General features: G+C 56.9%; 1 protein-coding gene across 1 annotated transcript in view; it reads left to right on the top strand.

The window, feature by feature from the left end:
• STIMATE (STIM activating enhancer) overlaps nt 1–14,060 on the top strand; it is a 47,823-nt gene that overhangs the window by 18,258 nt on the left and 15,505 nt on the right. Inside the window, exon 2 of the mRNA XM_055134179.1 lies at nt 12,446–12,494. Within this exon, the coding sequence (XP_054990154.1) occupies nt 12,446–12,494 (49 nt within the window). The remainder of the gene's footprint in view (nt 1–12,445; nt 12,495–14,060) is intronic.

The following is a 14,060-nucleotide window of genomic DNA, read 5'->3' as shown; positions in this document are numbered from 1 at the left end:
AAATAAACACGGGAGCCAGTCGAAACTTTCAGCCAGTCATTCGAGCCGGAAGACAGTGCAGTGACGTGTGTGCTCAGAGAATACTCTCCACACGACACTCGGGGCACTCCTGGTGGTGCTCAGGGGGACATGTAGTGTCGCGATCTAACCCATCCTTCCCACCTGCAAAAGCGCCCGGCCCCTTGAGCTACCCCTGGAGCCCTGAAACACATCTTTGCAAGGGGGTCCAAGACTTGCTCAGAACACCTGGGAGCAGCACTGCTGATTCTCAGTGATGCCTCTTGGATGGTGCAGTGCCAGAGGTACTGAGGCTACCTGGGCAGCGCCGGGGCCTTGAGGCTACGCCTAGTGGTGCTCGGGCCTCCAGGGTTATGCCCAGCAAAGCTCTGGGAGCCACGTGGAATCAAACCCAGGTTGGGGACGGGGTGCAATGTGCCCTAACCACTGAGCTATCTCTCCAGCCCCGGAAACCTCTTCAGAATGCCATGCCAGCTCACCACCTGGCTTCCTGTGCGCGCTTGTCATCTTATAGTTCGGCTCTCAGTTAGGCCTGACAATAACGGCGATAACGAAGTAGTAGCTGGAGAGACAGTTTGTTGCTTTCCTATTTTTAGAAACTCTTACTACTACACTTACTGGAAAAAAGGAAAAAAAAGCAGTGCAGCTGTGTGGCTTGTGCTTCTCCAGGCAGTTCGGGGAAGTCCTGTGGCCCCAGGCCCTCTTTCTGGCCGATTCCTCCCCCCTCCCCTGCTCTGCTGGGAAATTCCCTGCGGACCAGACCCGCGCCCACCTCCAGAGCCCTCGTCTGAATTCACCTGCCCTGGTCTGTGTGTGGGCCTCGCTACGCTGCTGGTTTGCGTGAGGAGAGAGTTCGGCTGTAGAACAGCCTTTGCACTTGTTGGGTCAGAATTGGGGAAGCCCAGAGGCGCTGGTGACAGCTTCAGGGCCTCGTTCTTTCCTCCGTGCCTGGGACGACCACTGGACTGCAAGGCCTGTGGGGAGCAGGAGGGTGTCAGCTGAGAAGCTGAGCCCCGCCCAGGCACCCGCTCTCCTTGTGCAGTTAGGGTTCCCTGGAAGTCAGCCCGACAGGCCCTGGGTCACTCCTGACACATCGTGTCCTCCCGCCCCCCCCGCCCCCCCCCCCGGTGTCCGGGCTCATCTCCGCCTCACTGCTTACATGGGGTTCAGGGTCACACAGACCCTGGGCTGCTTCAGCATCTCCCACTCTGCCCCTCCGTGCCCGAGAAATGTGGCCTGGGTGAGCACTGCCAGGACCCCCCACAGCCATGGCACCCCTGATACTCAGTTAATGTCGGTCACTGCGCCATTCAGAAACTCTTTCCTGTTGCCACATTTTTCATGACCACGCATCCTGGGACACAACCCACAGTTTGGTGGTTTGTTTTTTTTTTTTTTTGGCTTTTTGAGTCACACCTGGCACTGCACAGGGGTTACTCCTGGCTCTGCACTCAGGAATTATCCCTGGTAGTGCTCAGGGACCATATGGGATTCTGGGAATCAAACCCGGGTCGGCCCCGTGCAAGGCAAATGCTCTACCCACTGTGCTATGGCTCCAGTCCCATGACCCACAGCAGGTTAAGAAGGGTGGTTAGAGAGGGTCCCAGGCCATGAGAAGCCAAGACCACCCACCAGCAGTGTGTGTGTGTGTGTGTGTGTGTGTGTGCGTGCGTGCCTGCGTACAAATGCATGCATGTGTGCCCTGTGTGTTTTATGCACACATGGGGTCCTGTGTGTATGCACACATGCTTTCTCAGAAGGGGTCCTGTGAGTATGTGTGTGCACACGTGAATGCATGTATGTGCTTTCACAGAAGGGATCCTGTGTATGTGCGTTCACGTGTGTGCGTGATGGATACATGTGTGTGTTCTCAGGAGGGATCCTGTGTGTGTGTAGTGTGCGTGTGCATGTGTGTGCATGAATGCATGCATGCATTCTCAGAAGGGGTCCTTCAGCCCCCTGTAGTCAGGGTTTCAGACCGGGCCTCCCTAAAGTTTGCAGCTTTAAGGAGACCGTGAGCCAGAAATGCCCCCGCTCAGCTGACAGTCGGTGTCTGTCATCTCAAGCCCGTGAGTGGTGGAATCATTTCTCATAGGGCAGCAGTAGGGTGGTGGTGCAGGTGGCAGTGAGTGTCAGACACGTTTGGGCACTTGACTGCTCGTCAAGGACCTGTGATCTACCAAGACAGCAGTTGCACGAGCCACGGGTGAGCCAGGTTTGTGTGCGAAACAATCAAAGTCAAACTCTGAACTTTGGGGGTGGGTTTCACCCTGTGGGGCGGGGCTGTGGCCACAGCTGGCCAGAGTGCCGTGGGAGCCAGTGAACAGGAGCCTCTGCTTCTGTGGCTCACTGGGCTGCCGCTGCCAACCCTCCCCCTATTCCCGCACGCGCAAACACACACACACACACACACACACACACACACACACACACACACACACACACACACCCTCCCTCCCTCCCTCTTTGTTGGACCACACACACACACACACACACACACACACACACACCCTCCCTCCCTCCCTCTTTGTTGGACCTGGAAGGAAATCGACCATCCACAGCCCTGCCTCGTGCCTGCAATCCAGACCTGATTGTCCAACAAGATGAATTTCTGACTAATTGGTTGTATAATGAGCCTGTGAGTTACGTGGGAGTCAGACAGGGGCTATAATTGAAACAGACTTGCTCATTTGGTGCCCGGTGGCTTTTTAATGTTTTCCCCGACTTGTTCTGCGAGGAGGCGAGTTGATGGATCTTCCCCTTTCCCTGCCTTCAGAAGTGCGCTCGCGTGCAGGGAGAGGAAGGCTTACTCTGCTCCTCCCAGCGGAGCCCGAGTGGGCCTACCTGGGGCGCCCACCTGCCCGTGCCAGGCTCTGGTATGTCCTGAGGCGTGGCCCTGCTGTCCTGGTGGTCACTTGGGTGGACCAAGTGACAGAGGAAACTGCTCTGGGCCTTGTCCTTGGTGCTCCCAGCAGTGTTGGAGCAGCATCCGGCAGCGACAGGCCGGAGGGGCCCTGCTCGGGCATTGTTCCATTGTTCCATTGTTCCACGGAGCGGGTGGGGCCTGTATCTCCTCTCCTCCTCTGGCATCATGACCCTGGCACAGGCAGGCTCCCCAGGTGAGGAGCCGCTAGGCCCGGGCACGCCGACCCTCTGGGGTCAGTTTAAGTTTGTCCTGTGCGTCTTGACAGGCCATAATCAGGGAGGCCACAGTGGTGAGGCGCCCCCAGAAATCACCCCCCAAACACTTTCCCTCTGCCCTAGTGCTTGGGCGCTTTCCCATACTCTGTGCAACTGCAGCTCCAAGCCCGCAGGACCTTCTTCCCGGCCTGTCTGGACTTCTGGCCAGGCCACTCAGTGTCCAGCACCCTGGCTCTCCCGAGGCCCTCGGGTGCTCACAGTTCTTCCCTCGGGGAAGGGGAAGCAGTTGCCAGCAGCTGGAAGAGCAGCCTGAACGGGAGCCTCAGGGGGCGCCACTGTACCCCAGACCGGCTTCCCAGAACGTCGGTGTTCCCAGGTCCGGCTCCTACCCTGCCCGCCTTCCTGGGAGCTGGCCCCCACTCCTCCCGCCCTCCCCTCCTCCCAGCCCGCCTGTTCTGCCTCTGGTGGAGGAGTGCAGCTGATTGCCTCTGGCCAGGGTAGGTGGGAAACTGAGGCAAGCCAGGCGGCTCTCAGGTTTCCCTGCCCGTGGGCACCCATGACTTCTTTGAGGAAGATCCCACTTGCAGTCAGAGTCGCCCTCGAGGGTTGAGGTGTCCCCAGCTGCCCTCTGCTCCCCGCTGCAGGATTCTCACATTCTGGGCCTGAGGAGATGACTCTCATCTCTTTTGAGCTCCCATCTTGGCTGTTTCTGTGACTTGTCCAGGAAGAAAAGATTCTGGTTCCACCAGCGCTGGGTTGAGACGCGCTGGAGTCGGTCTTGGATAGTTATGAGTCTGGTGTTTGAACAGTTGGCCTCTGGGCCAGAGAGATAGCGCGGCGAGTAGGGCACTTGCCTTGCACGAGGCCGACCCAGGTTTGATCCCCTGCATCCCATATGGTCCCGTGAGCACCACCAGGAGTGATTCCTGAGTGCAGAGCCAGGAGTGACCCCTGAGCAGGGCCAGGTGTGGCCGCAAACAAAACAAAAGGCTTGTGTACGAGCACTTCTGCTGAGAGCACCCACGGTAGTAGATCCCCGCCACCAGTGGAACTCGGAGGTCCCCAGGGTGCCTCTCTGGTCTCAGCAAGAAAGATCGTTCAGCTAGAAACCATGGGCCGTCCTACCCCCTGCCACACACACACACACACACACACACACACACACACACACACACACACACAAACCCACTGGTGCCGCCATAACCCTCATGGTTTAGGGACTCTCCCTTCTCCTTCCTTGGTCATTGATGTAGCTGTTTCGCTGTGCCGTGATGGGGTGGCACACGACTGGCATGGCGTGGGCACAGTCTAAACTGTGGCGCTGGTGGGGGCCGCACCCTTGGTTGCAGGGGACGCAGGCATACTGGGTTGGAGCAGAACAGTGCTGACCATGGTGCTGGCTGTCACACAGGGACTCCCCAGGGCCTGCCACTGTCCGTCTGGGCATCTTTGATACTCACCGGAGTCGCCCCTGCCCTTGTGTGGTGCTTGCCCACACCTGGCTGAGTACAACTGGCAGTTGCGGCAAACACAAATAATAGAACTACCCAGGCCGCCAGCAGCATCACCCCTGGGGATGGAACCTTCCGGTCCAGTTGGCCAAGTTGAACCAGGAGCTTCCACCGGGCCCCTTAAACACGACTGGGGAGGCCTCTGATACTTTAAAACCTTTTTTTTTTTTCAAGTAAAAAGAAAACATGCTTGACTTTTCACCAAGTGTGGAAGTTCAGGATCAATCTTATGCCATGTCCTAGAAACCCGCTGCTCACCCCATTGTTGGGCTCCCCCCTCCCCGGCTGGATTTCTGGGCTTCAGTTCCCAGCCCTGGGGGCTGCTGCTGACACCCGAGGACGCTGTCTGCATCCGTCTCACCGCTGTGCACCCCCTCGGTGAGGCACAGCTCCACCGCTCGTGTGATGGGGCTGGGGGTCAGAGGTGGCAAGGTACCTTAGCCGCTCGGAGCCTCAGATTCTTCTGCTGACACGTGGTGGTACCCTGTGTCTCCTGCGGGGGACGGCGGGGGACGGGCCCATCTGTGAGTACATGCTCCCATGGGGACACACCCTGAGACCTTCCAGAAGCCCTGACACATGACTGGTCCCAGTTAAGCAAGTGCCTGCACTGTCATTTATTGTATTAGTTTTCTCTGTAGCCATAGGGGCTGGGTCACACCCAGCAGTGCTCAGTGACCGTTCCTGGCTCTGTACTCGAGAGTGACCCTGGCCGTGCTTGGCAGGGACAGTACATGGTGGCAGGGATTCAAACTAGTCGGCCACGTGCAGGGCAAGTACCTTACCCCTCTTCCCTCTCTGGCCCCGCTGCCTCACTTTGATGCTTTTGAATTCCATTGTTTATCATTCACACCTAACCCCTTCCTTACTGATTTTGATGGCTTTAAACTTTGTTGGTTTTTTTCTGTCACTGTCACTGTCATCCCATTGTTCGTCGATTTATTCGAGTGGACACCAGTAACTTCTCTATTACACTCAGCCCTGAGACTTTAGCAGCCTCTCCTTACTCACCTTTCCCAACAATTGGAGGCTCTTTCAGGGTCAGGGGAATGAGACCTATCATTACTGTTTTTGGCATATTGAATGCACCACGGGTAGCTTGCCAGGCTTTGCCGTGTGGGCAGGATACTCTCGGTAGCTTGCTGGGCTCTCCGAGAGTTATGCATATATCTGTTACTGTGTTTTGGGATATGAATACACCATGGGAAGCTTGCAAGGCTCTCCCATGCGGGCAGTAGACTCTTGGTAGCTTGTCAGGTTCTCCAAGAGGGAGAACAAGGCTATTTATTACGTGTCACTCAGCCACTTTTTTTTTCTAAGTAAAAAATTTTTTTTTTAATTTTGGTTTTGGCTTTTGGACCATACCCAGCGTTGCTCAGGGTTTACTCCTGGCTCTGTGCTTAAGGCCACCTCTGGAGGTACTCAGGGAACCATATGTGGTGGCTGATCAGACTCAAGCCAGCACCTTACCTGCTACACTCTGGCCTTAAAATGAAAGAGCTTTGGGTTTTTTTGTTTTTTTTTTTTTTATGAAGTTCGAGGAGAGAGAGAGAGATGCCTTTGAGAGAGAAAACAGTTTTCTCCCTCGGGGGGACCTCATGTGGAGATGCAGGTGACCCCTGCCAGCACACACGCAAGAGGGAGAGTGTAGCCGCTTACCACATGGGTTGGGTGTCCGGGAGGGCCTCCCCCAGCCGCCCCAGCCCTGCCTCTGCGTAGTTGCCTTGTATTACTACAGACAGTGCCGCTCTGTCAGCCAGAGGTGGTACGAGTGTCGCTGTAGCAGAAATTCCCGGTCGTGAAGTCTCTGGGTCACAGTGCATGCATGTTCCAACTCCTGAGTGTCGCCAAGTGCAGCTGCTGTGGCTTCTCTGCCGGCTGACACGGGGAACCACGCGCATCCCCAAGGCCAGATGACTTCCCCCATGGGTTGGCCCCGGGAATGTGGAGGGCAGCAGCCTGGGCAGGCGTTTCTGGGGCCCCCAGAGCTCAAGGGCCAGCTGCCCCCCCAGGACACCAGCTCTCAGCAGAGGGTCCCTCCAGGATGGCCCTTCCTCAGCGGCCACGGTCAAGGCCTTTGGGTCTCCAGCTCCTCCTCTGTGATTCTTAGAGACCTGGGCCCTCCCCCTCCCCGAGTCTCCCACATCACCGCCCCTCTCCTGTGGCCTGAGTCCCCAAAAGGTTGGTTCACTGACCACTCAGCTCGTCCTCTCAGGTCGAGCTTGTACTATTCCCCTGCAGTGAAAGAACGCCTGCATCTTAGAAAAAAAACTTGGGAAAAGACACCCCACGGGGTGGAAGGGAATACTCGCAAACCACACGTCCAGCCGAGAGCTGAGACTGAGGGTCTGTAAAGCTCTTACAAGCCTCAGCAACAACAACAAAAACCCCACAGTCCCATCCAAAAGTGGGGAGAGAAGGACCAGAGAGAAAGTACAGGGGCCGAGGGGGCTTGCCTGGTATATGGCCAACCTGGGTTTGATCCCCGGCACTGTTTAGAGTCCCCCCAGCAGCACCGTGAGTGATCCCTGAACACCATGGGGGTATGGCGAGGAAAAAAAAATTAGGAGAGGAGATGAATTGACATTTCCTCAAGGAAGACACAGGATGGCCACCAGGCATATGGGAAAGTCTCTTTGGTTTTATTTTTGTTTGTTTGTTTTTGCTTTTTGGGTCACACCAGCAATGCACAGAGGTTACTCCTGGCTCTGCACTCAGGAATTACTCCTGGCGGTGCTCAGGGGACCATATGGGATGCTGGGAATCGAACCCGGGTTGGCCGCGTACAAGGCAAACGCCCTACCCACTGTGCTGTCACTCCAGCCCTGGATCTTTGGGTTACACCCAGCGATGCTCAGGGGTTACTTCTGGCTCTGCACTCAGGAATTACTCCTCGAGGTGTTTGGGGGACCATATGGGATGCTGGGTATTAAACCCAGGTCAGCCACATGCAAGGCAAACACCCTATCCGCTGTACTATTGCTCTGGCCCCCATATGGAAAAGTCTTAGTCATCACTGATAATCAGGGAAACGTAAATCAGAACTCCACTGAGATACCACGTGACCCCAGTAAGAATGATCTCCTCAAAAAGTCCAGAATGTTCAGTGCAGGCAGGAGCTAAAGGAGCCTTCATTCATGCACCGTTGGTGGCACATCATCTGGCTCAGCCTCTTTGGAACATAGTGTGGAGACATCTCAAAAATGTTTTAGTAGAACTCCAACTTGGTCCAGTGATTCCTCTCCTTGGCATCTGAGCCCAGGGCCACAAAAGCACATACTGGAACAGATTCATACGGCTCACGCGCTGCTAAGTCCAATTGCCGGGGTCTGGGGACAGCCCAAACTGCATCTACTTAGATGAAAAAGTTGTAGTTTATATACACAGTGGAATACGCAGCTCTCAGACAGATGTTTTTAGGAGTAAGGTAGAATTTGCAGGGAGGGGAGAAGGGTTTGGGCCCCACCTGGTCAGTGCTCGGGGGCTCTACAGTCCTTTGCAGCCCTGCCTCTGTGCTCAGGGGTCACTCCAGGTGATGCTTTGGGGACCGTCTGCAGTGCTGGGGATCAGACTAGGGTCGGCTGCGTGCAAGGCAAGGACCTGAACCCCCGTATTCCTCTCTCCAGCCTGGGAGTGATGAATTGTTAATTAAGGTTTCTGTAAACACTCTACTAATGCACGTGCAGTAGAGAAGAGAACGGCGTAAGAGTGTAAGCTTAGCTTTTGTATGCACTGGTGTGTGACTCACTTTATTTTAGCATCTGCTTTGTTGTGGTGGTCCGGGACCAAGCCTGCGATGTCCCTGAGGTGGCCTGTGGTCTGTAGCTGCCCAGCAGAAGAATTTCGCCTGGGAGGGAGAAAGAGGAGCATGGGCCGGTGGGGAGGTGACCTCTGGTAGGCCTCAAAGATACCGGGGATGGGATTTAAAATCCCAGGGATGGGATTTCTTCCCTTTTCCTTACCACAAAGAAGCTGGGGGTGGGGAGGGAGGGAAACGACAACATGTGCAATGTGTTTTCTCGCCACCAGAGGGCGCTAAGGAGGTTTGGCGGGGACGTTGGCCGTTGGGGCTCCCATCACGTCGAATCTAGAGAAAGTACAGCCCCCCCTGGGTGTTCCTGGATTCGTGGCTTCACCTGTGAGGGTGCTTTTGCCCGCTGCCCCAGGGCGTCATCTGTTCTTTATCAGTGCTGGGTTCCTGGACTGGGTTCTTTCAACCAGCCAGTGGGCGGATGTTGTAACTTCCCCGGAAACCCCCGTCTGGGGCCTTGACCCTCTGGTGCTGGGGGGCGGGGGGCGGGGGCGGGCAGTGTCTCGGGCCCTCTGTGCCATCTCCCTGGTCCTGTGACTTGGCTTTGTCCCAGCTTCAGTGCCAAGTCCACAGAGGCTCTGGCCAGAGCGTGGTCACTTCCCCTGACCTTCGCTTCGAGGGGATTGCACCCCACAGCCCCCGTGCCAGCTGCCCGTTCTCCCTCCGGCCCTCAAACCTGTGCTGCTGCCTGTGGGTGGCTGCTCGCATTGGCCCTGTTGACTGCGGAGCCTGTGTTGTCGCAGGGGGCGCCAGGAGTGTGGGGTGGGCCACACTGAAGGCCCTCAGCAGAGGGAAGGAGTTAGAAGCATTCAGGTTTTAGGCACCGCTGACATCCTGAGTGACAGGAAACTGAGCCGGTCCCACGGGGCCCCTCCCTGAGCATGCTCCGAGGCCTCTGGTTTCATATCCTGGGAATCACCTGGGAAGCACCTGTGTCACCTGGCCTGCAGCTTGTGTAGGGACCCCCCCCACACACACACACACACACAAGCCCCTTTCTACTGTGCCTGCTCCTGGGAGGCCACTGCTTGGTCTGGGGTGGCCTCTGCTTCCAGGTGTCACTGTGTTGCTGTTTCGTTTTGGTTTGGTTTGGGCCACACCCAGCGGTGCTCCGGGCTCACACCTAACGCTGCACTCAGGGGTCACTCCTGCCGGTGCTTGGGAGACCACATGGGGTCTGGGGACTGAACCGGGGTTGACCGCATGCAAGGCCAGTGCCCTACCCGCTGTCCTATCTATCGCCCCAGCACAACGTGGTAGATTTGTCACCCTCACTCTTGGTTTCCTTGTTCACTGGGTAGTGAGGCATGCGCAGCCGCCGTGCTCAGGTGCCCCCACACTGGCGTGGGCAGCCCTGCCGGCCACGTGCTCCAGCAGGTCCCGTCATGGTGTCCACTTGCACAGTGTCTCTGCACAATCCTGCTTGTGGTGCGCGGGAGATCACTCACTCTGGCAGCGCTGGGAGTGTGCGTGCATGCGTGTGTGTGTGTGTGTGTGTGTGTGTGTGTGTGTGTGTGACGTGGGTCCCAGACATGGCTGAGCTACTGGGATCACGTTGGAGCCACATGGGCAGGTCTGAGGCTGAACTCCTGCCTCACACTTGCCATGCGAGCCATTTCCCCTGCCTCACACACATACACACACACACACACACACACACACACACACACAGTGTAACTGTAAGAACACAAACCTGATGAGATGGAGAGAGAGCATAGGGGTTTCAGTGCTTGCTGGCCTTGCACGCAGTGGACCCAGTTCAGTCCCCGCACCCCGCATGTCCCCGAGCCCCCGCCAGGAGTGATCCCTGAGCACAGGAGCCAGCCCTGCGCACCTCCGGTGTGACCAGGACCCTGAGAAACCCGCCCACGCTTCTTGTGCATGAGTGCCTCCGTGAATTTTCTCGGCCCCACGCCCGCCCGGTTCCCAGCGCCTTTCTGTGGGGGCGGTCCCAGCGGCGGGGACACTTGGGGCACCGCGTCACTGAGCGGGGAATCATCAGGTGAGGGGGTGGTGCTGGTGCTGCCCCCAGCCGTTCCCCAGGCCCGGACAACACTTGCTCCCCCTCATTTCTCGAGTCCCTCCGGCTTCTGGTGTCATTTCAAAGCAGTGCTTTGAACCCGAGCTGGTGACTCGGTTTCTGAAGATGTAAAGAAACGATTTTCCTCCCACCTCCAGAGGTGAGACTGTCCGCTTCACCTGGTGTTCCCCTCTCGTGACATCACAGGAAGCACCAGATGTGACGTCACAGGAAGCTGCCTGCCTCTGGAGGTGGCCGCAGTCGGGGCACACGGGTGTCCCACACTTGGTCGCTGTCGGGGCAGCCAGTGGAGCTGGGGGTGCGAGGGCCAAGCCCGCAGCCTGACGCCCACAGAGGCAGGCCCTCTGCCCTGCCACGCCCGTTGCTGCGTTGGCTCCTGTGGTGTGTCAGGAGGGACAGCCGTGCTACACATCCTCCTGCCGCTGCTTTCTGTGCCCCAGGCTTCCTTCTGATGGTTGTTAGTTCTTTGGTGTTTTTGAGGCCATATCTGGCGATGCTCAGGTACTCCTGGCTCTGCGCTCAGGCATCACTCCTGGCGGTGCTGTGGGACGCTGGGGATAGAACTTGGGCCGGGCGTGTGCGAGGCAAATGTGCTCCCTGCTGTACTGTGGCTCCGGCTCCCCCAGGCTTCCTGCAGGACAGTGCTTGCTCAGGCCCCAGCAGCGCCATGTCCTCCAGAGAAGAGAGGAGGTGTTTGAGCACCAGCCGCCCCTTCCAGCCTGTGCCCCTGGCACACAGCGTGCCTGCTGCTTCACAGGGGAGCGAGGCCACCTCTGGGCTTGCCCCCTGTCCTGCCTGCCACATTGCTTACTGTTGGAGGCTTATAGGAACCCTCTGGCCCAGCTCAGCCGTGGAGGGGACGCTTGGAAACTCGGTTTCCTTTTTTTTTGCTCAAATAGTTGTATCTGCAAATTTGAAGTAACAGCGTGACTGGGGTAAAGGCACGGATTGAGGAGCTCTTAATCCGCCGGGTTGATTAGGCTCTTGCAGAATGAGCACCCCCGCCCCCCAGCCCCTCTGACCTCTGTGCCTGGAAGCACCGAACCTGGCCCTGTGCCCCAGGCTTCCCCACCCTCCCCTGGTGCCCACCCTCGCCAGCAGTCCCAGTGAAATCCTCGGGCTCGGCCTTGCCCCCTTCCCTTGTGTCTGCTCCTCCTTGGGATTCGTTCCAGGCGTCTGCCGCAGGTGCCCAGCTCTGTCCCCCCCTCCACGAAGGCCAGTCGGGTCATGCTGGACATCTGTGCCCTGCATGCCCTGCAGGTGTGCCCTGGCCACCCCCTCCCTGAGCTGCTTCAGCTGACCAGCAGCTGCCTCCAGCCAGGCCAGGGTGACGCTCAGCTCCACGCCCTCCCCGCCTCTTCCTCGCACTGACCACTGCGCTGTCTGCCCTCCTGCTCCTCGGCTCCCCACTGGGGCGTGTGGGTGGACGGAGGGCTGGCAGAGCCCGTCCTGAAGTGAGAGGTGCTCCCCTGTGACTTCAGCTCCTGTCCGGGACGGCTGAGTCCCAGAGAAGAAAAGGCCATTTTCCTATAAAGCTCCTTCCCAGGTGTGCCGTCCTGGCCCCCTCTGTGTGCTGGACATTGTCACCTACTAATAAGAGCACGTGCCCTGACTTGGTGGGCAAGACGCAGCGTCCCCCAGCAGCCCAACCTTTTGTTTGTTTTTTTGGGGGTTTTTTGCTTTGTCACAACCAGCGATGCACAGGGGTCACTCCCGCCTCATACACTCAGGAATTACCCCTGGCAGTGCTCAGGGGACCATATGGGATGCTGGGAATCGAACCCAGGTTGGCCGCGTACAAGGCAAATGTCCTACCCGCTGTGCTATCACTCTAGTCCCAGCACCCCAACCTCTAATGTGCTTTTTATTGCTTCCTTTTCACCCTGGCAAGCTACTGAATAGTTTTTTTTTCCGCCCTTTCAGTGAAACGCTTCCGAGAGCCAAAGCACGAAAGACGGCCATGGAGAATATGGTAAGTATTCGGCGGTCACTGCGTGTGCTGTGTTTCTCCAGTAACTCTGTCTTTCCCCCTCCGTGTCACCAGTGTGGCTTGGAGTGAGCAGACAGGTCATCAGGCCCAGCCTGCGCCTCTTCTGCACGTCACTTTGGTTTCGTCTCCCTGCTGGGTTGCCTTAAATCCCGGGATCCAGGGCCCATATGCAAAGGCAAAATAATAATAATACTGATAGAGAAAAGCTGAGGACTGGAGCGATAGTGCAGCGGATAGGCACTTGCTTGCACACAGCTGACCTGGGTTCACTCCGTGGCGTCCCATATGGTCCCCCCAAGCCCTCCAGGAGTGACCCCTGTATACAGAGCCAGGACCAAGCCCCGAGCATCACTGGGGATGGGTCCTCGCTCCAAAACAAACTAAGCTGGGCTTGGAGACTGGGGAGACCAGTGAAGACTTGTTTTGAAATGACTTTCTGGGCCCCACAGTGGCCAAGTGGCTGTTTTTCCTTCACGCACGTGGTGGGAAAGCCTCAGAAGTCGCTTCTGAGTTGTGTAGAGCCACCGAGCTCCGTGGGCCTGAGCAGTGACCCACAGGCTCGGCTCACACCAGCCAGCACAGCGGGTCCTCAGACGGCGACTTCGGTAACATCCTCTGAGATGTAACAGTGACCACAGTCACTCCTTTTTTATGTATAAATTTATGGAATCACCGTGAGAGCAGTTACGAAGCTCTCGGGCTTAAGTCTCGGTCATACAGTGATCAGACACCCGTCCCTTCACCAGTGCACATGTTCCACCACCAAGAGCCCCGGTATGCCCCCATCCCACCCCCCATCCTGCAGATGATTTCCACTTTACTCTCTCTCTACTTTGATTGCATTCAATATGTCGACACCAGACCCACCATTATTATTTAGGATTTTACCCCAACACTCAGATCTACGGAAAAGGCGATATTAGACCATTTGTTTCCTGTTGCTGATTATGAATAGCATATGATGTCCATTAAGCAGCCTGATCAGTAGCCAGAGGGGCCTTTCCGGTGGCGGCCATCTTCCAGAGGCCAGTGGGCAGTCAGGTAGGGGCCAACAGTGATGAGACAGGTGAGGCCTCACGGGATGGGGGTGGAGCCGGCCCTTTCCTCCCCCCAACGAGACCCAGAGTCACTCCTGCTGGTCTAAGATTGATGCTTCCATTGCTTTTGTGTTGTAACGAACAATATAAAGTAAACTTGTTTGTGCCTGCAAGGGGCAGGCTGGGGTGGTGGGGGGAGACTGGGGACACTGGTGGAGGGAAGCGCACTGGTGGTGGGATCGGTGTGGAAACATTTAATGCCTGAAACAACAGTGTTATGAACAACTTGGTAAATCATGATGTCATAATAAACATTTTACCAATAAAAAGAAATAGTTTCCAGAGACAAAAGTAGAGAGAGAGGGGGGAAAAAACAGGGGCCCAGGCTATAGTACAGCAGGTAGGGCGTTTGCCTTGCATGTGGCCGACACAGGTTCAATCCCCAGCATCCCATATGGTCCCCTGAGCACCACCAGGCGTGATTCCTGAGTGCAGAGCCAGGAGTAACCCC

This window comes from Sorex araneus, chromosome 4 (genome assembly GCF_027595985.1).
Source record: "Sorex araneus isolate mSorAra2 chromosome 4, mSorAra2.pri, whole genome shotgun sequence".
Classification (NCBI taxonomy): domain Eukaryota; kingdom Metazoa; phylum Chordata; class Mammalia; order Eulipotyphla; family Soricidae; genus Sorex; species Sorex araneus.
This window is presented reverse-complemented; position numbering and strand designations above follow the sequence as displayed.